Genomic DNA, 21,792 nt, shown 5'->3' on the forward strand with positions numbered 1-21,792 from the left:
AACATTCAATTGTGTGCTGGAAATTCCTACATGTACAGGAAAGGAAAATGAATTGATATCCTCAATAAATCATCCAAATCTGATTGTAGAGAATACCTGTACATCCAACAGAGAATAAAAAAAGAACTTATATTATTGCATAGAATTTTTTCTCCCATGTGAATGCATGTTTTATTCTATTAACCCTTTAATATAAGATGCCATAGACTTTTCATGCAAAAGACTCCCTAGGCCAAGGAATTTTTCCACTACAGTGGAGGATCTTATCAACTTTAACTAGAAATAAAAGGTATATCAAAACATACAACCAATCCTATTTTTTCTTATCCAGACATTACATGTATATTGTCAAATGAATAAGTTACTCGTATTGAGGTGAAGAGGTGAAAATTGGGGCTTTTGCAAATGAGTGAACTTGTCTGCAAATATGCAGACTTGACATGGAAACCAGGAAGGGACTGTTGACATACATGTATACGCAGACATGGCATTGTAAGGATTAATTACAATATATATTGGTTTGTACACACAGTGATAGTAGAATAGATTTTCAAATTCACTACCAATTTTAAATACACATCATTCATTTTATACCACAGAAGTTGGAACTCTTTATTGTATGTTTTTCTTTACTCCAATGTCTGGGTATGGTATATGACTAATAGATAATAATATTAACAAGTTGCTATTTTTATTCATAGAGAAGTTTTATAGTATTTCATTTTGTAATAATTAAAAGGGTTCAAACTCTGTTGAATGCAAGGCCTTGGGAGGGGGTAATAGTTCTGGAGAGTCAACCATTCACATCACATAAATTTCACGTGTATGCCAAATTGAATCTTGTAGAAGTTGAATAGAATGACTATTTGCAGGAATAGTATTCACCCCTTTGTGTAAAGTTTAGGAAAGTGCTGATATTTAGACTGCAATAATTGTATAAGATATGAGCTACATAATAACATTTTATGATGAATGCTAACTATTACTGCAAACAGTAGGAAAGTCATTAGCAATTTGTATTAATAATATATACGCAATGAAAAAGGTTGTCAGCTATACATGCATCTCATCAAGTTAGGTACTTACAGTACATTGCAGGTTAGTGTTCACTGGCTCTGTTTGATGTAGCCAAACAGAAAACATTAAGAAACTGTACATTCTGTACATTAAGACAGTAAGGTTGCAATTTCTTTGTTCATTTAGTGTGAGTGAAACAAACCATTTAAATACACAGCAACTAGACACACGCATATGGACACCAATGTTTTAATGTCTGCATGGTGGCATATGTTATTGAATAGTTCATTTCATTATACACAAAATAAAGCAAGAAACTGTATTCATTCAATCTTGCCAGCTTAAAGTATAGCACACACAGTTTCTTGTTGGTTTCTGCATGGTTGTATCAACAGAGCCAGTAACCACTAACCTGCAACTCGCTGTACAATGATGTCTCTACAATGAAAAAAATGAAATGAATATGATATACATAAATCATGATTTGAACATTTTAGACTAATTAACCATTGATATGTTAGAAGGGAATTTAACCAATTAATCATAATGTCTCGGCTCTGTCTGGACTAGGGTTCAAACACTTTATATCATATATCTGGTTGACAGCCATAGTTTAGGTATATTGATGTTATTAATGATTTAGGAGGCAAAGAAAATTGAAAAATTGATTATAAAGTCTGTCTCTGTGGACAGAGTACATTCCATATACATGTACATGTACTATAATGCATCTGTGTACAAATGTAGCTTTCTGTGCTGTCTAGATATGCTAATGCTATTATCCAATATATATTATACCATGCACGAAACATTTAGAAGAAAAAATATGGAATATATACTCTGGTCGTTCTAAGTCACGACAACATGCATCTATGTCACAACAACGCATGTCTACGTCATTGGTTCTGCTTCAAAATATGAGTCAAAACATTCAAAATTACCATTACTTTCCCCACTTTTACTTTGATATTACTGGCACTAGTGTGATTATATCATTCTCCATTATATTTCTTTATTCAGATGGAAGATACTTGTGACCTAAAGGTTGTCACTACTCATCTAGCAACAAAGGCCCCTTAAGTCACTTGTCTAGTGACTCAGTGATACAGACCCCATAGGTCACTCATATTTTCCTTGGCTAAATTCTCTAATTATGGGGTTGATGATGTGGAAACATCTTATATTAGCTTTAGAAATAACTTCAGAATAAAGGTAACGCACTGGATGATTGTGACTAGAAATCCTTAATAATGGGTCTGTTTACACATGGGTAGATGTTTGAACTTGGATCGCACACACCCAATCTAAATATTTGGAGAGTACACCCTACCCCACCCCCCACCACCACCCCTGGGATCAAAATGATGAAAAGTGTGTTTTACTTGTGAGTTACTAAAGTACATGATGTATATACATGTACTATGATTTTGGTGTGTCACAACAAATCACTGCATCAGAGATATGACAAATTAGTTTAGAGTACTCACCATATATCTGAAATATAACATTGTACTTTCATGACAAATAACATGTGGTACCTTAAGCAGGCTGGTTTGCTAACTTATACAGATCCTTACCCTGAAACGTTATAACACATGTTTAAGCTAGTACACAGTGACAAAACTTAACACAATAAAAATTCTAAAAAAAAAATGTTTTAAAAATTGTTGAGCTACTGGCTTTAAAATAACACCTGTCATTTTGTTGTATGCTAGTACTAGTATGTATAGAGTATTTATCTTGATGTATTGTATGGATGTCATGTACATATACGTCATGTTCTGCACTGATTCTGGGTCATATGCAGCTAAAAGGAATATTGTGTTAATCAATGGATGGTAGCCTGAAGCAGTTTTCAATGAATAGCTTAGGTCAGTGGAGTCTTTGACAAAGATGAATACAGACTAGGGAATCGAGGCTAGAATACTGAAATTATCAGAGAGATGTGTCCTGTTTTTTTATCAAAGAAAATAAAAGAATCTTCCATGGTCAATTTTTTCCCTGAATTTAAAGTATTTGTACAAATGTAACATCAGTGCAATGTGTACTGTAATAATTATAGAAGGGAGAGAGTACATTGAATATTAAAGAATGAGAGGAGACAGATGTTTCTTATATAATTTCTTAATGAAGAAGAGTGCTTCATATTTATTTATCTTATACATGTGTTCTACTGCAGCCCATTTAAAAGCTGCACTAGCTGTAACTGGAATGTTTTCATGCAAATATTTTGTTAGGTACAATAATTTACTCATAATATTGTACACCATAAACAGTATTACATCTTCTGGGGGTAAACATATTTTGGGGTAGGTAGAATTTTTATTTTATTTTATTTTTTTTTTTCATGTGTGAGTGTCTAGTTCAGGTTTTCCATTGTTCCAAATGGTTTCTGTGTTATTTATTTCTTCCTATCAGATGTACAGCCAGTTACAGATTGAAAAAGCAGTTTTATATTGTCTTTTTAAGTTGATGACAGTTTCCGCATCCACTATTTCTCGTGAGACTTCACAAATTTTGCGATTTTATTATTTTTTTCTCAAATACGTAAAAAAATAGTTTAGGGGCGGCAGTGAAAAACTAAGTGGGGTTGGGTAACCCGAACCAAACAATTATTTTTCTTTAGGCCTAAGAGAGCTTTGGTCATTGCAGAATATCTGTAGAGCACACTCAGGGGGGACTAGGTTGGGTTCATTGATTGTTACATCTGAAAGATACACAATGGATTCAATGTGATGCACATGTACAGTAATTGAATACTAATTCTAGAATTGATGCAAAGAATGCCTGGCAACAGTAGCTATGGCAACAGCATTATCAGTGAGGATAATTCTATATCTGAAATATAAAAAGGTAAATCCATGAAATATTAATTTACACATTTGAAAGGTATCGATATTGATGTGATATGCAGAAATTACATTGAAAATATAGGATGTGTGACCTTCGTTGGTCAACAACAAAACAGTATAAATATGCATAAAACTTCAATTTTATGGTGCAGAAATAGATATTTGGAATACATTTTATTAATCTGAATTCAAGTCATTTCTGTAACTTAGGCTTGTACAGAATATGATTTATCTATGAAATTATTGTATAAATGTACATGTATTATCTCCAATAAATGGGGAACACACAAGAACATTTGGAATTATATTAGAAAAAAGGTTCTGACTCTGAGAGTAGTACTGATGTATTCAAAGGAAACACAGAGAATAACCTTTAGATCTTAGTGTTTTTGTATTTTTCAATCTACAAGTTTCTAATTGTTGGTATTTTAGATTACAGTAGGGATGTAGCTAATTTTTAAAATAGTAGGTAAAGGTTATAGAAGTACTGAAGGCAGTAATACATGTAGTACCTATATTTGCAAGACCAATGAATTTGACCAATGCTGGGTAAATAGTGGTTGAAATAAAGAATTTTGAAATGCAAATTCCTGAAATAGTAGCTGGCGAAAAAGACAGGTAATGTGTAGGCAGTATTTGCTGACTTATCAGCTCTTATATCTACAAAATACATATACATACATGTAGTACATACATATTCACTGTATTCAGGGTGTAATTGATTTTAAGTTTTCACTTCCAAATGCTAGAAATGATTTTGTTTTAAAGTTTATGCTTTGATCCATATTGAGTTTATTTAAGATAGAAATTAATATTTGTATAGTTGTAGATGATAAGTGAATAAATATCATTATCATCATTAGTATTATAATTTTACATTAAGGTTCTGTCTATAGATAATATTATCATTGTGAACCATGCATTTCTAACCCAAATATTTCGAAGAGACAGAGCTCCTCTTTATCAGTAGGTCTCCAGTTCTGTCAAAGAAATCAAGTTCTGTCGCACTTAAAGTGTCAAAGTCTTTGCTGAAGACACAGACAGACAACAGCCATTGTCATATAAAATTATGCTCTTGTCTTGGAATGGTATGAATAGTAAGTTTGGTCAGCTATTGAATAATAGTCTCCATCATTTTATAGTGTAATAGAACTTGATTTCTTTGACAGAACTGGAAACCCACTGATGAAGAGGAGCTCTGTCTCTTTGAAATATTGGGGTTTAGAAATGTATGGTTTATGATGATATTATTGGATATTATTATCATAATGATAATTTTATTAATTCTCATAAGAAAGGCAATGTAATTTTCAAACTCTTGCTCAAGAAACATTTAATGTTTGTGTATGTGGTTTACTAATGCTATGAACATTTTATGTCCAACAACACAGAGCAGTCATAAGTATGCGATGACACCAATATTGAATACTTTAACCATGGAAAATCAGTTGAGCAGTTGAGTAATATTTGACTCTAATGCTCATCTCATTGTGTTGCATAGCCTTGGTATATCCATGGTAACATATAAATGTATCAAATGAGTGACTTCCTTGTAGTCTAGAAGTATTTAGTGACTTGTACAGAATTAGTGTTGGTTCAATCAAAGTAATGGATATGATAAAAATGTCAATGTACGATGAATCTCAAAGATGATAATTTACTGCAGTACTTAGTGATATGAAAAAAAATAGTACAGATCAGAGATAAAAAAGTTAAAATGATGCCATTTATCACACAAGAATTACAATGATAAACAGTGACTTAGATAGATTTGATGAAAGAAGCTGTGAACACCAGTGTTTCTGTGATAGAAGACATATTTAAAGGATTATGATGAGAACTGTTAGTGGATGTCACACTGTTAGTATCATGATCTATTGGAAAACTGTAGAACTTCCAAAATACCAAAAATACATACAATCTGTATTAGGCTATTGATTAAATAAGTAAAACCTGAAACACAATGAACTGGAATGTTTACACAAAGTTGTCGATAAAAACCATGAAAAAAAGAAAAAGTACATAACACATTGAAAATGCATACCTATATACCAACCAACTAATTGTCAAATCAACTTACCAACTGCTTTATAAATAACTTAAAAAGTTACATTTGTAACTAGTAAGAACTAATTATTTAAACCAGCTAATGAACTAGATATAGATGTACAATGTATTTACAAATTATAACCAATGAACAACAAAAAGATGGGGAAATATCTTGAGGGGACAGAAAATCATTGGAATAGAAATTTCATAACAAGTGTATACATGTATATACAAGTAGGCTTGTGTCATGTTATCAAAAATAGTTATTAACGGTATTATAGATTAAATAGAAAGACAAATATCCACACCAAAATTTTTAATAGGTAAACACTGTCTGTCTCAGACCATCTGTTTATCATGATTTCATGTACAAGTACATGTTGCATAGATTATTTGTACATGGTACTGCTTTCAGATGAATAGTGTGTGTGTGTCAGCTGTAAAAAGAGATATTAGCCTGGTGTATTTCACACACATATTAGTGAAGTTATACTGTGTAATATGACAACATACATGTAAGTACACAAATGGTTTTGTTCACTGTTTTCATTCCATCAATAACCCCCCTACCGTTACTCTGCAATACCATGCAGTAGTGATTTTATCCAGTGTTTTCATTCCATCAATGCCATACTCTTCAATACCAAAGCTAGCTGAAGTGACGGGCTTCCCAGAGACAAGAATCGATTTGAACACCTTGTGAGAGATAGCAAAGGAAATCTATGATTGCCTCAATTCACCGTATCGTGTCATGTTATTTCTAGCCATCGGCAGTAATCTTGTACATAAGTACAAAATGGAATAGTTCTCTTTGTTGCAAAGAATTTCGGGCAAGATAATTCTGATTGAAAATATTCTCAAAGTATTTGGACCCTTTGATATTTGAAGACTGGGCTAAATCTATGGATACTCCATGTAGGTAGATGATTCTGTTTCATATTAAAGATTAAATATCTTTCTGATTATTAATATTTCATTTGTGTCATATCATTACCTTTTATGATGAAGTCAGAAGTACATATAATGATAAATTGTAAAGTACTTTGAGCACAGTGTGACAAAATCGCAATGGAACATTATTTATGATTATTCTAATAAATTAAAGATCTAATGATGATAATGATATTTATTCACCTATGATGCCATCATCTACAACTATACAAATATTAATTTTCTATCTTAAATAAACTCAATATGGATCAAAGCATAAACTTCAAAACAAAGTCATTTCTAGCATTTGGAAGTGAAAACTTAAAATCATTTACACCCCGAATACAATGAATAGGTACATGTATGTACTATATGTTACTGTTGACAGGGCTTGAATTTAACTTTTCAGTGGGCTTGGTAGTCAAATTTCTCCAAGTGAACTGTTTCAGCTACAATTTTCTATTGATTTCCATTGGTCTAACAGACTACCACCTTATAAATTGGGTAGTCTAGATACAATGTTTGGAATTCTATAAGTCCTGGACTACTACTAATTTGGTAGTCAAGATACAATGTTTGGTAGTCTATATGCCCTGGACTACTACTAATTTGGTAGTCAAGATACAATATTTGGTAGTCTATATGCCCTGGACTACTACTAATTTGGTAGTCAAGATACAATATTTGGTAGTCTATATGCCATGGACTACTACTAATTTGGTAGTCAAGATACAATGTTTGGTAGTCTATATGCCATGGACTACTACTAATTTAGTAGTCAAGATACAATATTTGGTAGTCTATATGCCGTGGACTACTACTAATTTAGTAGTCAAGATACAATGTTTGGTAGTCTATATGTCCTGGACTACTGCCAATTTGGTAGTCAAGATACAATGTTTGGTAGTCTATATGTCCTGGACTACTGCCAATTTGGTAGTCAAGATACAATGTTTGGTAGTCTATATGTCCTGGACTACTACTAATTTAGTAGTCAAGAACAATATTTGGTAGTCTATATGCCCTGGACTATTACTAATTTAGTAGTCAAGATACAATGTTTGGTAGTCTATATACCCTTGACTACTGCCAATTTGGTAGTCAAGATACATTGTTTGGTAGTCTATATACCCTTGACTACTGCAAATTTGGTAGTCAAGATACAATGTTTAGTTGTCTATATACCCTTGACTACTGCCAATTTGGTAGTCAAGATACAATGTTTGGTAGTCTATATACCCTTGACTACTGCCAATTTGGTAGTCTAGATACAATGTTTAATAGTCTATATGCCCTGGACTACTACTAATTTCAAGCCCTGAATGTATGTACATTTTGTAGATATAAGGGCTGATAGTTGGCAAAAACAGCCTACAAGTTACCAGTCTTTCTCTCACCTCCTTTTTCAGGAATTTGCATTAAAAAATGTTTAAATTAGATTTAGAATAAATGGTATTTTAATTGAGCGAAATATTGAAATAATACAGAAAACAAATGGTGTTTGTTGGGGGAAATGGTAGTGATACGAATAGCCAATGTTGGATTATAAGCACAATTTAGGTATGAACATTTTTGACTTGTAGAACTATAAATATTTGGTTCTTATTAAAACAGAATGATCCTAATTTTTTGTTATGGCTTCACTTATAAGATCATACCAATCCAAGACCATAGGATACAAACATTGGGGTTTAAATGGACACAATATATAAATTGTACAGTGGCCATAATTAATATGTTCTCTTGCTGCTAGATAATGAATTGGTATGTTGGTTTGACATGTCATGGGGTAATCGAATCCTCCATGGATTGGCTGTTGACATGAGGCCCTGGAACATGTATACTTGAGACATTGTAATGGGGTTGCTTTGTGGGGTTCACGTTGATGACTAAGTGACACATAAATTAGTACCTGGTAATCAAGGAAATGAACAAATAGCCTTCACTTCCTTGATAATGTCAAATGTCAGGAATAACCCACAGGGAATTGTAGGAAGTACTATTTAAACATTCCTTGGATAATTCATGTATTCAGTTGCCATAGAAATGTGTAGAAGCAATGAATGGAAATCATGAACTTGGCCAGTAGATTCGTTTAATTAATTATTCAGGATGTATACAACAGTTCTTTTGAAACATATTTTTTCTTCGTTATTTCTAACTTGGTGTGTACTTAGTTAATGTTCTTAGTAATTTCAACTTTAGGAATTTAGTGTAATTTTATTCATACTTTATCTTTTGATTTTATTGTACCACCCCCCCCCCCCCCCCACATTTAATAATTAAATAGTTAAATAAATAAAAAATGATTTATTTTATTTTACGTAATTTGTTTTACATTTACTATAAACTTGTATATGCACAGAATATATTGTGTATGCATGTAAAGTGTACACTTGTCAGTACATACAAATACTTGGAGTTAATAATAATAATATCCACTAGATAAAAATTAAAATAATTTTATACAACTGAAACTATAAAAAAAATGAGTGTGAACAAAATATACATTAGAGCAGATATGGAAATGAGGTCAAAACAAGTACTTGGGTTTTACCTCAGTTAGTGAAGAAAATACATTACATGGTGATATTTAGAAATTTACAACCAGAATTTGACAGTATTTACAGCCTAGTGTGAAAGGTCATCTTTTTGTACTCACGAAACCATGTCAAATTTCCTGTGTATTTCATTAAAATTCAAGGTGTAGTATGGAATGAACAAACCACAAAGATTACATATCCATTGCATAAACTTTGGTGTGTATTTGATATAGAAGCCTTGTGAGAAAGGAATTAAAAAATGGAGCATAATTTAAACAATATTTATTGTTGTGAGGTTATAAGAAATTAATTCAAAGATGATGCATAATAATATAACAAATATCTACCGTAATGGTGTGAGAAATTAATTCAAATATACATAATTAATATAACATATGTATTGTGAGGTTATGAGAAATGAATTCAAATATGATGCATAATACAATAATAACAAATCTATTATTGTAAGGTCTAAAAGAAGATAGGAATACTTTTCTAAATTCAGTTTTACAGCAAGTTTTCTGGTTTTGAATCTTTATCTTTTGATTTTTGACCCAATTTTGTTTAGGTGTACATACATACTAGGTACAATGTACATGTACCCACCCCACCCCCACTCTAGTCCAATCCCTATGATCTCATACAATAATGTATGTAGTATTCCACCACGTGACTGCTTTCTCTCTGCTATTCCTAATGAGATCATTTATATTACATTAAGTGTATGTATAAAACAACTGTTTGTATCCCCAGGTAGTATTTGGTTTAAATTGAACATTAAATTTGATAAGCACAATGCATCAAGCAAAAACTTATCCCACCCCTCTCCTCTGCATCCCCTCCTGTCTGGTTACATACCATACACCCATTGACTCTATCTACACACAATGTATGAGTGAACAGCTAATAAACTTTTCTCAGTTTTTTTTCTTTATAGATATAAACTAAAACACCAACAAGTGCAGATGGATAGCGGGAAGGACCTTTAACATTAACAGTGTTGTGATCTTCAGTTGTCTACCAACAGCCTCATTAACTCTAACTTGACTTCCGAAATATGAAAAGATGTTGTTTATAATGGCTATCAGAAACCAAGCAGGAAACCATCCAATCAGACTCTTTGTTTCAGTACTTCTAGTTATATCAATGGTGCAATGTATACCATACTATGATAGGCCACACAGAGTTGATCCTACAAGAGAAGAAGATGTCTTTAGAATAGATCTATTAATGCCTCATGTATCACCAAAACAGGTATGTTTAGACATTCAGTTTTTTGCACCTGATAATATAGGGGTAGACACTTGAATGAGTCTCTTTGTACTACAGTCTTTGAGATATGTAGTACATCATGATTTCTTTCACAAGTATGAGCATTAAAAAGTTATATGAGCCCCCAAAATAATGCTTGTGTATATTGATCTTCTTCTGTATTACCTACAAACATGATTTATATGAAATTGACCACATATAAATGCAAGAAAATGTCTGTGATATGTAAGAAATGGCTTGATTTGGATAATTGACCCTGCAGGTCAAGATATCAAAAGAAAGCTTGTACCACACATATTCATGGACAAACGGAGCCCATCGTAGTAACCTCTTCCATCAGAGGCTAAAAATATTGGGATATGATATCACTACATCTCTCGAAGCATAATTTTGGAAAGTCATGAAAAATAATGGCGATTTTTAATGTTTTGACTCTGAGCACCACAGAACCAATGATCTAGATGAGCATTATCATGATGTAGAAATCCCATAGTATGAATTCAATTTCTAATGTTCCAATATGTTTGACTTGGCTTGCTTGAGGTATAATGGTTCACAACTCATACATTACATGCATCCATCCATGATACACCATTTTTCTGACGTATCCAATTTCATTCAAACCTGGCACAAAGGTGACATATCATATAGGACATATGCAAATCACCTTACAGCTACAAAATATTGTAATATTTAGCATGTAAGGATTATTATCAGTGCAGTGTAATAATTTATAGCGTTTCATTTTGCCAACTACCTGCTAAAGAACATGATAAATTGTGTGTACTATTAAAGGTTGGGTAGATATCTCTTTCATGGACAGGAAATTGAAAGAGCTTTTTGTTCGCTTTTATCTATCTTTCCATCTCAATGGTGTATAGAATTAACACATGGTGATGAATAGCTGTTGGATAACATTATAAGTTTTGACCCAAAAGTGGGTAATATCACAGGAATTGTATACCCAGAATCAAATGTATTGATAATTTCTTCTTCAGGGAACAAAAAAATATATATCTGAGAACTGCGCCACAGTAATCCAGATTATAGCCTAATTATTTCCTATGTTAAGATCTAGACACTTGAGTTGATGCATATCTTATTCTCAGTTGCCTCATTTCAATATTCCAATATTATAAAGTGCTATACATAGTACAAATAGGTACATACATGCTATACATTATTTTATATATGGTTCCATCAATTAAATTACCATCCTTGGATTCCCCAAAACCTACCAGGCAAACAGGGGAAAAAAAACATAGCAAAAAATGTTAGGATGTCATGTAAAATTCACATTGCTGTTGATTTCTGTTTGTACCTAAATCTCGTAGACCGGTGAAATATAAATATCGTAGTCTAAACTTTGATTGTTAAACAACTATTCAGAGATATGTGTTATTTTATTTAACATAACATTCTCAAAAAAAAATAAATGTATCAGTTGTAGCAAGTGCAGTTTTAAAGCCTTGGGTATTACCACTTCCAGACTCACATAACTGTAACCATTGTAGAAGTTGAGGTGTACATATACATCAGGGCTCAGTAGTCCCATGCCCACAGACTATCAATTCTGGTCATAGGGCTACCATAAGTTTGCAGCTGGTAGCCCACGCAGGCTATCCCTGATTATGTGATGAGGATGGAAGATTTATGGACATGAAAGTATTCTAATAATAGACATATTTCCAATGGAGGAAATCTGTTTTCAGTTCAGGAATATCGGACTACAGGTCACAATCCTTGGGCTACCAATTTCTGAAACTGGTAGCCCACTAGGACGACCAAAGAAAAGAGTTAATTTCGAGCCCTGTACATGTATGTGTAGTGAATGAAGTAGAATCATCTATTAACACAATATACATGTAAATACATGTATATGACTAACACCACCATTATTAATTATGTAGTAAATAATTTCCAGTGATGGTTGCATGTTAATAACGTCCCATAAGATAGGTATAAATAAGTAATTCATAGTGTCACTAGTTCATCCACTCAAATATCTTTGTGAATAGAACTATTCATTTAAGCTACAACGCCAGACTACCCAACACAATTCAAGAAAGCTTTTGGCTAGCATGCTATTTATCACTATATTGTCAGCCAGATCTTAACACTTGGTTGGCCTGGTGTTAAAGAGGAACACCACTCCTGGAAATAGAGACATTTGCATAAACTATGGGTTATGGAGTTTCATTCCATGATTTGACATTACCTACTGTGATTTCAGAGAAACATCAAGCTGATCTTCAATGTGCTTATATCATTACTGTGGGCCACTTTGACTAGTATGAGTTAGCAGACATGATACTTCATGGTCAAACAATGAATTTTCATGAGAGTTGTTTTGCACTAAAGGGAATCAATAAGGACTTAGGAGTCATGAACATTCATTTCTACTGATTCCTAAGGGGCCATGTTGCCCACAGTAAAGATACCTAATTAACAAGATGGACTTGATGTTTCTCTGAAACGCAACAACTGCAATTGCATGTGATGAAAAATCATGAAATTACTCTTCAGAACCCATAGTTCATGAAAATGCCTTTATTTCCAGGCATAGTGTTCCCCTTTGACATAGGGCTGATGTATAGGTATTAACCCTTTCAATTGCTAATGCATGCTAGGGAGGTGGTAGCACCAACCTGGCATTAGCACAGAGCTAGTCTGTTGTTAGCATAAGGCTGATGGCAATACTAACTATACAAGTTGCTAACTCATGCTGGTGAGGTACTAGTCTGTAAAGTACGCCATGACGGGGTGCCCTCACACATTGATCAATGGGGATCAGTGAGGGCAGAGGGACACAGCGTATCTTACAGTCTAGTGAGGTACATGTTAGCACCAACCTGGTATTAGCACAGAGCTAGCCTGGGGCTGATGTAGACATTAAACCTTCCAGTTGTTAAATAACCCATGTTGGTGATGTGGTAATAGTACCACCAATTGGAACAATTAAATAAACTGGGCACATTGCACTTTGTCAATTTATAATCTAATTCTATTAAAACTTGACTCAAATCATTAAACTGCTACCTGATATATGTCCTGGCTCTGTTTTTGATATGCGCGAATCTGTTATTCAGACAAAGATATTTCATTTGAGTTTGCCATCATTGTACTTATAATTACCATATAATGGATCATTGTAGTTGTAAGTCCTTTAAATAATTTATGTTTTCATGAAAACTTGGCACAAAAATAAGACGATCTCTATCTGTAGCTTGTTTTTGATCTTGTCTATTTATCACTCGGAATAATTTCTTATCTTCAAAATGTATAACTGTAAAATTCAAGACCAGGAAATAAAATGTAAGAGGAAGTAGGTTAAAAACAGAGTACATAAATGTGCAGATGTCAGAACTACAGATTGTGTAAATGTCAAAGGTCAAAGGTTAATAAATCAAAACCCTAGAGACTATCAATAATTGATGACTATTCCTTACTCTCTGAAAGTTCAGTCACACTTCATTATTGACATAGGTTGACCATTTGACTTCATGTTGGTTGCCATGGTTATACATAGTTTGATATCCGTAATATTTGCCCTTTTAGTGTTGTGCTTAAGTAGACCAGATAACATGTTACCATGGCAATGGAGATTATATTATTCATTATTTAATATGTTTTATGTAGTTCAAACTTATCAGTTTTTACTTACACAGGCATAATTGATATTTGATATTTGATCTGCTTAAGTCTTTTGTTTACTTATTTTTAAAATTTGATAAAGAAATGATATGCATGATAAAATTATTTACATTTTGTTCCAGTGCAGAATCATTGAAAATGAAAAAAATAATTTTCTACTGTAGTATAGTAAATTTTGTTATAAATAAAATCATATGTTTTTTGTGAGCAGATCATTGAAAATCACCATTTCATTTTCATTAAAATTCAAGAAAAATTAAGAAAAATTTCCTTGTAATATGAGAGTTTTGTACACCTATCATAAACAAGGAAAAAAAATTATGAAGAAGAGCATTTAAAATTATTACCTGTGTTAAAAAATCCTCGAAATACATTAATGTTGAAATTAACAAAAATAACTGAGAGAAAAAACCTGAAAAATACATCACTAGCAATGATTTATTTATTTGTTTTTTGAACTTTGACTTTAAAGTGTAATTTCAGACAAGTGTCATCTCAGACACTTTGTCATCACTTTTCCAGTAATTCAATGCTTTATCTTATATAAAGTAAATTGCTTATTTAAGTAGAAACTGATTGGTTTTCAGTTTGTTCTTCTCTTCTGTCGGATTATACTTTAGAGTACTAATAGCAGTGATATGTTTTACAGGTTAAACTGTCTACTCTATGCTGCATTATTTGGTGGGATGCTATCAAAAATATTCACATTAACGTCAAGGGTTACAAACTGAAAAATCATTTTTAAGACCTTTTGAATTATTGGAGACCTTTCAAATTTGCTGTGGGTAGTAGTAAGGAGTAATTTATACTGATGCATGTAGCATAGTCAAACAGGTGAAAGGTTCATTTCAATTTGGCATCAGTACTTAAACAAAGACATAATGTCACAAGGGCTTGAACTTTCACATAAGCAACACAGTTCCAATGAGGGAGCAAAGACATCCTCAAATTCATATTACCTTCTCCAATGAGGTTTGAAGGAGGTCATGTCTATATCCTTGGCTGTCTGTTTCTTTGTTTGTTTGAAAGCAAAACATCGCACACAATTATGTGTGGGTTTAGATGGAAATATATTTGTATAAGGTAATACCTTCCTACGAGTCAAGGACAAATGTATCAGATTTGGTGGAGATCTGATTGTGAATTTGGACTTCAATGAATATTTAGTGACGACATTGTGTATGTAGCAGTCTTCAAGCTCACCTTAGGGCGCCCTCAGTGTTGATAGAGGAATGCACTCAATCTAATGCTCTCTAGTTGAAATGTCAATTTCCTTGTTCTGCTACTCTGAAAATAATTATATGTGGATAACAACGTTTGCTGCCAGATCATATTTCAAAATGAAAATGTCAAATTTAGTTTTAATTATTAATGATTCTGTGGCATCTTATCTTTTCTATAGCCTGATACATATCTCTGTACATCAGTTGAAATGCCAGATGATGAGCTGTACATTGGTGAGTCAATTTAGTTTCTATGGTGATATCTCATTGACCTTTGACCTTCATACCTTGCTATATGTATGGGTCTGCTGTAGTATGCCCTGTAATAAAAGACAAACTTCTATTGTTATGGGACAAAGTGATAAAATTTGAGCTTTCTTCTCAACACCAAATAAGAAGTGATTGGGGAACACCAAATTTTGGTGCATCATAAAAAATTGTTCATGAGTGGCACATCACATCAGATTGTCTTACTGAGAACAATAATTAGCCACACATGTGGAAAATATCCCATGTTCGAGACATTTGCCTGCAAAATTGTTCACTCCATTGTCCCAGATTATGGAACCCAAATTTAAGCCTTGGACCTTGCCTTACACTAGAAAATACAATGAGAAAATCCTACACAGTATTTTGCCAAGGGTTTGGGAATTTCAATAACAGAAGGGGAAAATCCAGGAATGTGTATTAAATAAGGCTAGACAGCTGGCAAAATCAACCAGCTACTATGCCATTTCTCTCTAGCTACTTTTTGAGAAATTGTGTGTGTGTGTGTGTGTGTGTGTGTGTGTGTGTGTATGTGTGTGTGTGTGTGTGTGTGTGTGTGTGTGTGTGTGTGTGTGTGTGTGTGTGTGTGTGTATTTGTGTTCATTCTGCAAACGTGATTGCTAAAATTCTATTTGTTTCCTGATTTCAGTAAAATATGAACCTATGGCCAGCATGAATCATGTTCACCATTTAATTCTATATGGGTGTGAGGAACCATACTCCTATAAAGAAAGTTGGTCAGTATTTGTTCATTACTTGTATTCCTAGTCTTTTTAGAGAAGATTACACTACTTAATTCACATCGAATATTAAAATAAATACATGTGAAACTTAAGAACATTGTATCATAGAAGTGTCTCTCAATGTATACAAGGAAAATCACAAAACCTGAAATGAAACGTTATCTGGTCGGACAAATGTCACAGAGTCATAACTACAATGAAATTCACATGACCATCCTGAAAGGAATAGACACAACAGTGTGATTTTCAAGATAAACTCAATTGATAAGACCCCTGTATATAAACAAGTACACTCTTTGGAAAGTCAAACAATCAACGCAAGTGTGGTATCTGATAACAGGAGGTCGTAAAATAAATGTCTTCTGTTCAATCTCAGTCTAAGCTTCAATCCATCGTGTTGCAACATTGTCTATTAAAATAGTGTGCTTAGTAACAGTCAGTCTAGATATTGGCGTCTTGTATTTTATGACCTCCTGTTATCAGATACCAGGCGTTGATTGTTTGAATTGAACTTTCCAAAGAGTATAATTGTTTATATACAGGGGTCTTATCAATTGAGTTTGTCTTAAAAATCACAGTTGTGTCCATTCTTTTCACACTGGTCATATGAATTTCATTGTAAATCTTATTATCTGGCTTGACAAAAAATCTAATTAACATTGATTTCCACATGTTATCATCTGACATGACAAGAAACAAGTACAAATTGTTATATTTTAGTCAGCTGTCTCAAAAATATCAGAATGAATGCACCAACATTAAGTTTACCATCTTGAAACTGTAGCAATGTAGGTTAAGATGTATGTGGTGCCAGACAATCATTTGTTTCATGTTTCATGATTTTCATTGTAACTACGGATACTTACACCACATGCAAGCCAAGTTGAACACATTTGAAGAAAATGTATGGGATTTACACCCTAGTCATTCTATGCACATCATTCATCATTTGTTTTGACTAATCTCAATAAATATCATTCAAAGTTGCTATTACTCTTAGACTAAGACTTTCAAACTTATGCTTGCACAGATAAGATTATGTTATTCCCTAATATTTCTCTTCATTCAGCTTGGTTTTTTTCACTTGTTGGTTTTTATTTGAAGTGACAAAGACCCTTTGGTCACTCATATTTTTCTCAGCTGTCTTCAGTGAACACTTGACCACCATAGTAAAGTCTGCTCTCAAATTTTCCAGGCCTTGTGAAATGCATACCTGTCTAAATGGTGGAAAGATAATTTATGCATGGGCAAGGAATGCCCCAGAGTTGGAACTTCCAAAAGATGTTGGATTCCAAGTTGGTGGAGAAGGACATTCTAAATATCTAGTCTTACAGTTACATTATAATGTTGTAGATGACTTTGTGGGTAAGAAATTACTTTGTTAATATTTTCAGAGGATTTGAAGAAGAAATTCTCAGATCTTTCATCTCAAATTTTGAGTGCCATACATGTACATATGGAGCCCTGTGTCATTTCCTTTGTATTATATGGTGTGCACTGTACTATTCCAAGTATAACAGTGTTGAGTTACTAGGTTATTTGAGCATGACCCTATCCAAGAGATTTTCTATTTAAGAAATAAACAGCCATCCAATGGTAATGCAACATGAACCAAATCTTTCAATGTTCATCATTAGTTTTGAAATACTTGCCATCTTTTATTGATGGGTCACAGTTCAACATGTTTCATTATGGAAAATAGTCTGTCACATAGCAACTTTTAGTAGTCAATTTTCTGGTAGACAAACACATTGGTGTAAGATTAAACTCTTTGTTCAAGATACATGTAGGTGAAAATTTGAAATATTTGGCTGTGAATTAAAGGGCATGAATAAAGACATTTTCATAAACTATGGGTTCTGGAGATTCATTTCAAATTTGATATCACATACAGTTACTTGTGATTTCAGCGACACAGCAAGTTGATCTGGTGCCTTAATAGGGTATCTTTGCTGTGGGCCCGCATATGGTCAGCAGTAACTTATTCATGATTGAACAATGAATATTTATGACTTATGAGTGCTTATTCCCTTCTGTGTAAAACATCTCCCATGAATATTCATTGTTCAACCATGAATAATCATTTCTGCTAACTCCCATGATGCAATAGCCCATAGCAAAGATACCCTATAAAGGCACAATACAAGATCAACTTGATGTTTCTCTGAAATTGCAAATAATTGTAGGTGATATAAAATCATGAAATGACTGTCCACAACCCATAGTTTTGGAAAATGTCTCTATTTCCTTAATTGATATTCCCCTTTAAGCTATATTTTACCCAGAAGCATAATTTAAAGCTTGTCTTAATTTCATTTTGATTGTTTTGAAACCAATGGAAGAAACTGACACCTGTCACCTGTAATGTGAAGATAGTCAGCTGGGCTTTTCTTGACTACTTAATTCATTCCAGGCCCAGGTAGGGAAACTGAAATGACATTACTTAATTTTGTCTCTTACTATAGCCGGTGCAACAGATAATTCTGGAGTTGGAATTTTCATGACATATTCACCGTAAGTAATTTTTCTCCATTTCGTAAATTAGAGCGGGTAGAAGTTGAGAAATATCTAACAAAAAGTAAAGAAAATGTTATTTGTTATCTGTTCATATACACTGATTGCCTGCACTAGTAGATGTCTATTGCTGGTTATCTATTACCCCAAGGTCTATTATGTAGGAACTACTTCCCAAGGCTGTCGCTACATAACAGCATGAGGGATAATGTAGTGGCTACTTGGGCCTGAATAAAGCCAGGCAGTAAGTGTTTATAACACATCATATTCTCAAGTACATATTCTTTCCTTAGTCAATTAAATGTATGTGGTCATGTCATATGTGATTGAAGTGATATTTCTGTGCCACTACATAATGAAACCTTTACGGCCCAGATATATGGGATTTTGGACCTCAGTAGTACAGCTTACAGGGCCCTCCTACAGTCAGGCCCTTCTGCCATACAACCTCAGCCTGCAAAACTCATATCTGTAAAGATTAGCATTGTTGATGTTTATATTTGTTGTGTATTGTAGTTGTCAATGGCCAAGCAGTTAGCTTGTGTGCCTCTTACCACTGCAATCTAGGTTCAAACCCACTCAGTTCTGGATGAGTTTGATCATAAATTAACCAGGTCAGTATATAAGAAGGGTGATGCTCACCGTGACCCTATCAAACAATACAGGTTGTCCTTGGGTACTCCAGTTACCTCCTGCTTTAACACTCGGGTATTTACAAATTTGGATTAATGAAGTGTATATGATGTTATTGTTATCCACAGACAAATGTTTGTAGCTGGTATTTTCTTGCTTGTCTCCATGAATGTTGATATTGTACCTGGTGAAAATCGTAAGTTATATGTAGTTTTCTACTTAAACTGGATGGGTGGGTGGGTGGGGTGGTTGGTGGGTTGGTTGGGTGTTTTGTTGGTTGGGCAGTGGTCAGGTGGGTCAGTTGGTTGGTTAGATGGACCATGTTTGGTGTGAAATTATATACTGACAGTAAACACTTACTGTGATTTTTTGCATAAAAATAAAAGTTGTTTTTCTTTTGACAAGGCATATTCAGTTGACTTGACTAAAAGACTTGTCATTATTGGCATGATCCTTTTAACCTTAGTCTAACAGTTGAGATAATTTGGGGGAAATTACTTATTTGAATAGTAGAATGAAAATTAAGAATAGAAGTTTTGAGGTCTGGTATGAAACAACTGCATAGCTTTCATCTGAATCTCTCAGATGTCTTTAGCGTAATGACATTACCATGACAACTGTGATTGTGGTTACAACCTTCCATCTATTTACAACAGTCTACTGTCAGGTGACTGTCAGGTGACTCCACTACGGGGTCACTTGACCAGATGGCTTAGTGTCGTTACATTGAAGATGTCTGAGATATTCAGACAAACTATGTGAACACTTTTGATATCAGACTTCAAAAAAGGTGATCTTTATTTCTAATACTTGCTTGGATATTTGTCATTGTTGAACAATGAATGTAGCAAGTGACAAATCTTTCTGTCTGACAGTTGAGATACTTACAGGGAAATGTCCTGTATTTGAATATGACTTATTAAATGGTTTGAACTGAAAACACACAAATCATATACTGTATTTTGGATAGTTCATGTGATGAAGTTAATGTAAAAGTGCCTTGTGTCCAATTTTCACAGAGATTCATTCAGATGTGTACTGTCCATATGAGGAAAGACCACGAATCCATGCATTTGCATTCCGTGTCCACACACACACCCATGGACAAGTAGTGGCTGGCTATCGAATCAGAAATGGCAGATGGTCAGTTCTAGGGAAGGCAAACCCACAATGGCCTCAGGTATATATGGCATTCTAGCAAATTACACATTTATGTTTCATCCTTCAAAGTTACTCTGCCCTCTAGTGGCATGTAGTGTGTTAACACCCTAATAAATAGTGCCCTCTAGCATCCAATTTCAAGTTCTGGTACATTGATCATAGTTAGTGAACATTTCACATGGATGTGTGCCTTAGATTTATTTTATTCATGAAATTACAGTGTTTGAATCTAACGAATATTGTTTTCAGTTAATTTATGTAAATATTATCAAAAGTATAATCAAAGTAGTTATACGATCATGAAAACGATTTTGAAAAATTTGATGAATTGAGAAATGTTGTACTATGGATAACAAAAGTGTTCATATGATGATAAGTTTCACTTTGATATAATTGTAGAATACATATTGGCTAACACTTCAGAATTGTTTTGATGTACATTACTTGAATCTTAAGACAGTGTTCTATATGTGCGTATGCCAGTATAAATTACAAGTCACTGTGTCAGTGATATCTAATATATTGTCATTGTAGGCATTCTACCCAATGGAAGATCAAATTGATATCCAATCAGGAGATAGCTTAGCTGCAAGATGTACATTTTCTGGTGAATCAGTGAAGAGTCATATACATGCAGGGTAAGTATATAGTTACACTGTGGAGATAGACTAGTCATAAATCTTTCAAATCTGATAATGGAACATACTATAGTACAGATTTGTAATAGATTACTAGGTACACTGAACATTACTAGGCCAAATAAAAGAAGTTGATTGGTTTCGGTTACCCAACCTCACCTAGTTTTTCATGCCGACCCTGAACTTTTTGTTACGTATTCGAGAAAAATAATAATAAAATCACGAAAACCGTGAAGTCTCCCAAGAAATCTACCTACCCCTATTTTAAAATTGAATGTAATCTGAACCACACAGGT

The 21,792-nt window shown here is 33.5% G+C and overlaps 1 protein-coding gene across 1 annotated transcript in view; it reads left to right on the forward strand.

The window, feature by feature from the left end:
- The window catches only part of LOC144443210 (peptidyl-glycine alpha-amidating monooxygenase-like), a 43,597-nt gene that overhangs the window by 5,452 nt on the left and 16,353 nt on the right, over positions 1 to 21,792 (forward strand). Inside the window, exons 2-9 of the mRNA XM_078132621.1 lie at positions 10,329 to 10,645; positions 15,720 to 15,774; positions 16,457 to 16,544; positions 17,746 to 17,915; positions 19,016 to 19,064; positions 19,826 to 19,893; positions 20,717 to 20,877; positions 21,393 to 21,496. Of these exons, the coding sequence (XP_077988747.1) occupies positions 10,457 to 10,645; positions 15,720 to 15,774; positions 16,457 to 16,544; positions 17,746 to 17,915; positions 19,016 to 19,064; positions 19,826 to 19,893; positions 20,717 to 20,877; positions 21,393 to 21,496 (884 nt within the window). The 5' untranslated portion in view covers positions 10,329 to 10,456. The remainder of the gene's footprint in view (positions 1 to 10,328; positions 10,646 to 15,719; positions 15,775 to 16,456; positions 16,545 to 17,745; positions 17,916 to 19,015; positions 19,065 to 19,825; positions 19,894 to 20,716; positions 20,878 to 21,392; positions 21,497 to 21,792) is intronic.

This window comes from Glandiceps talaboti, chromosome 12, assembly GCF_964340395.1.
Source record: "Glandiceps talaboti chromosome 12, keGlaTala1.1, whole genome shotgun sequence".
Lineage (NCBI taxonomy): Eukaryota > Metazoa > Hemichordata > Enteropneusta > Spengelidae > Glandiceps > Glandiceps talaboti.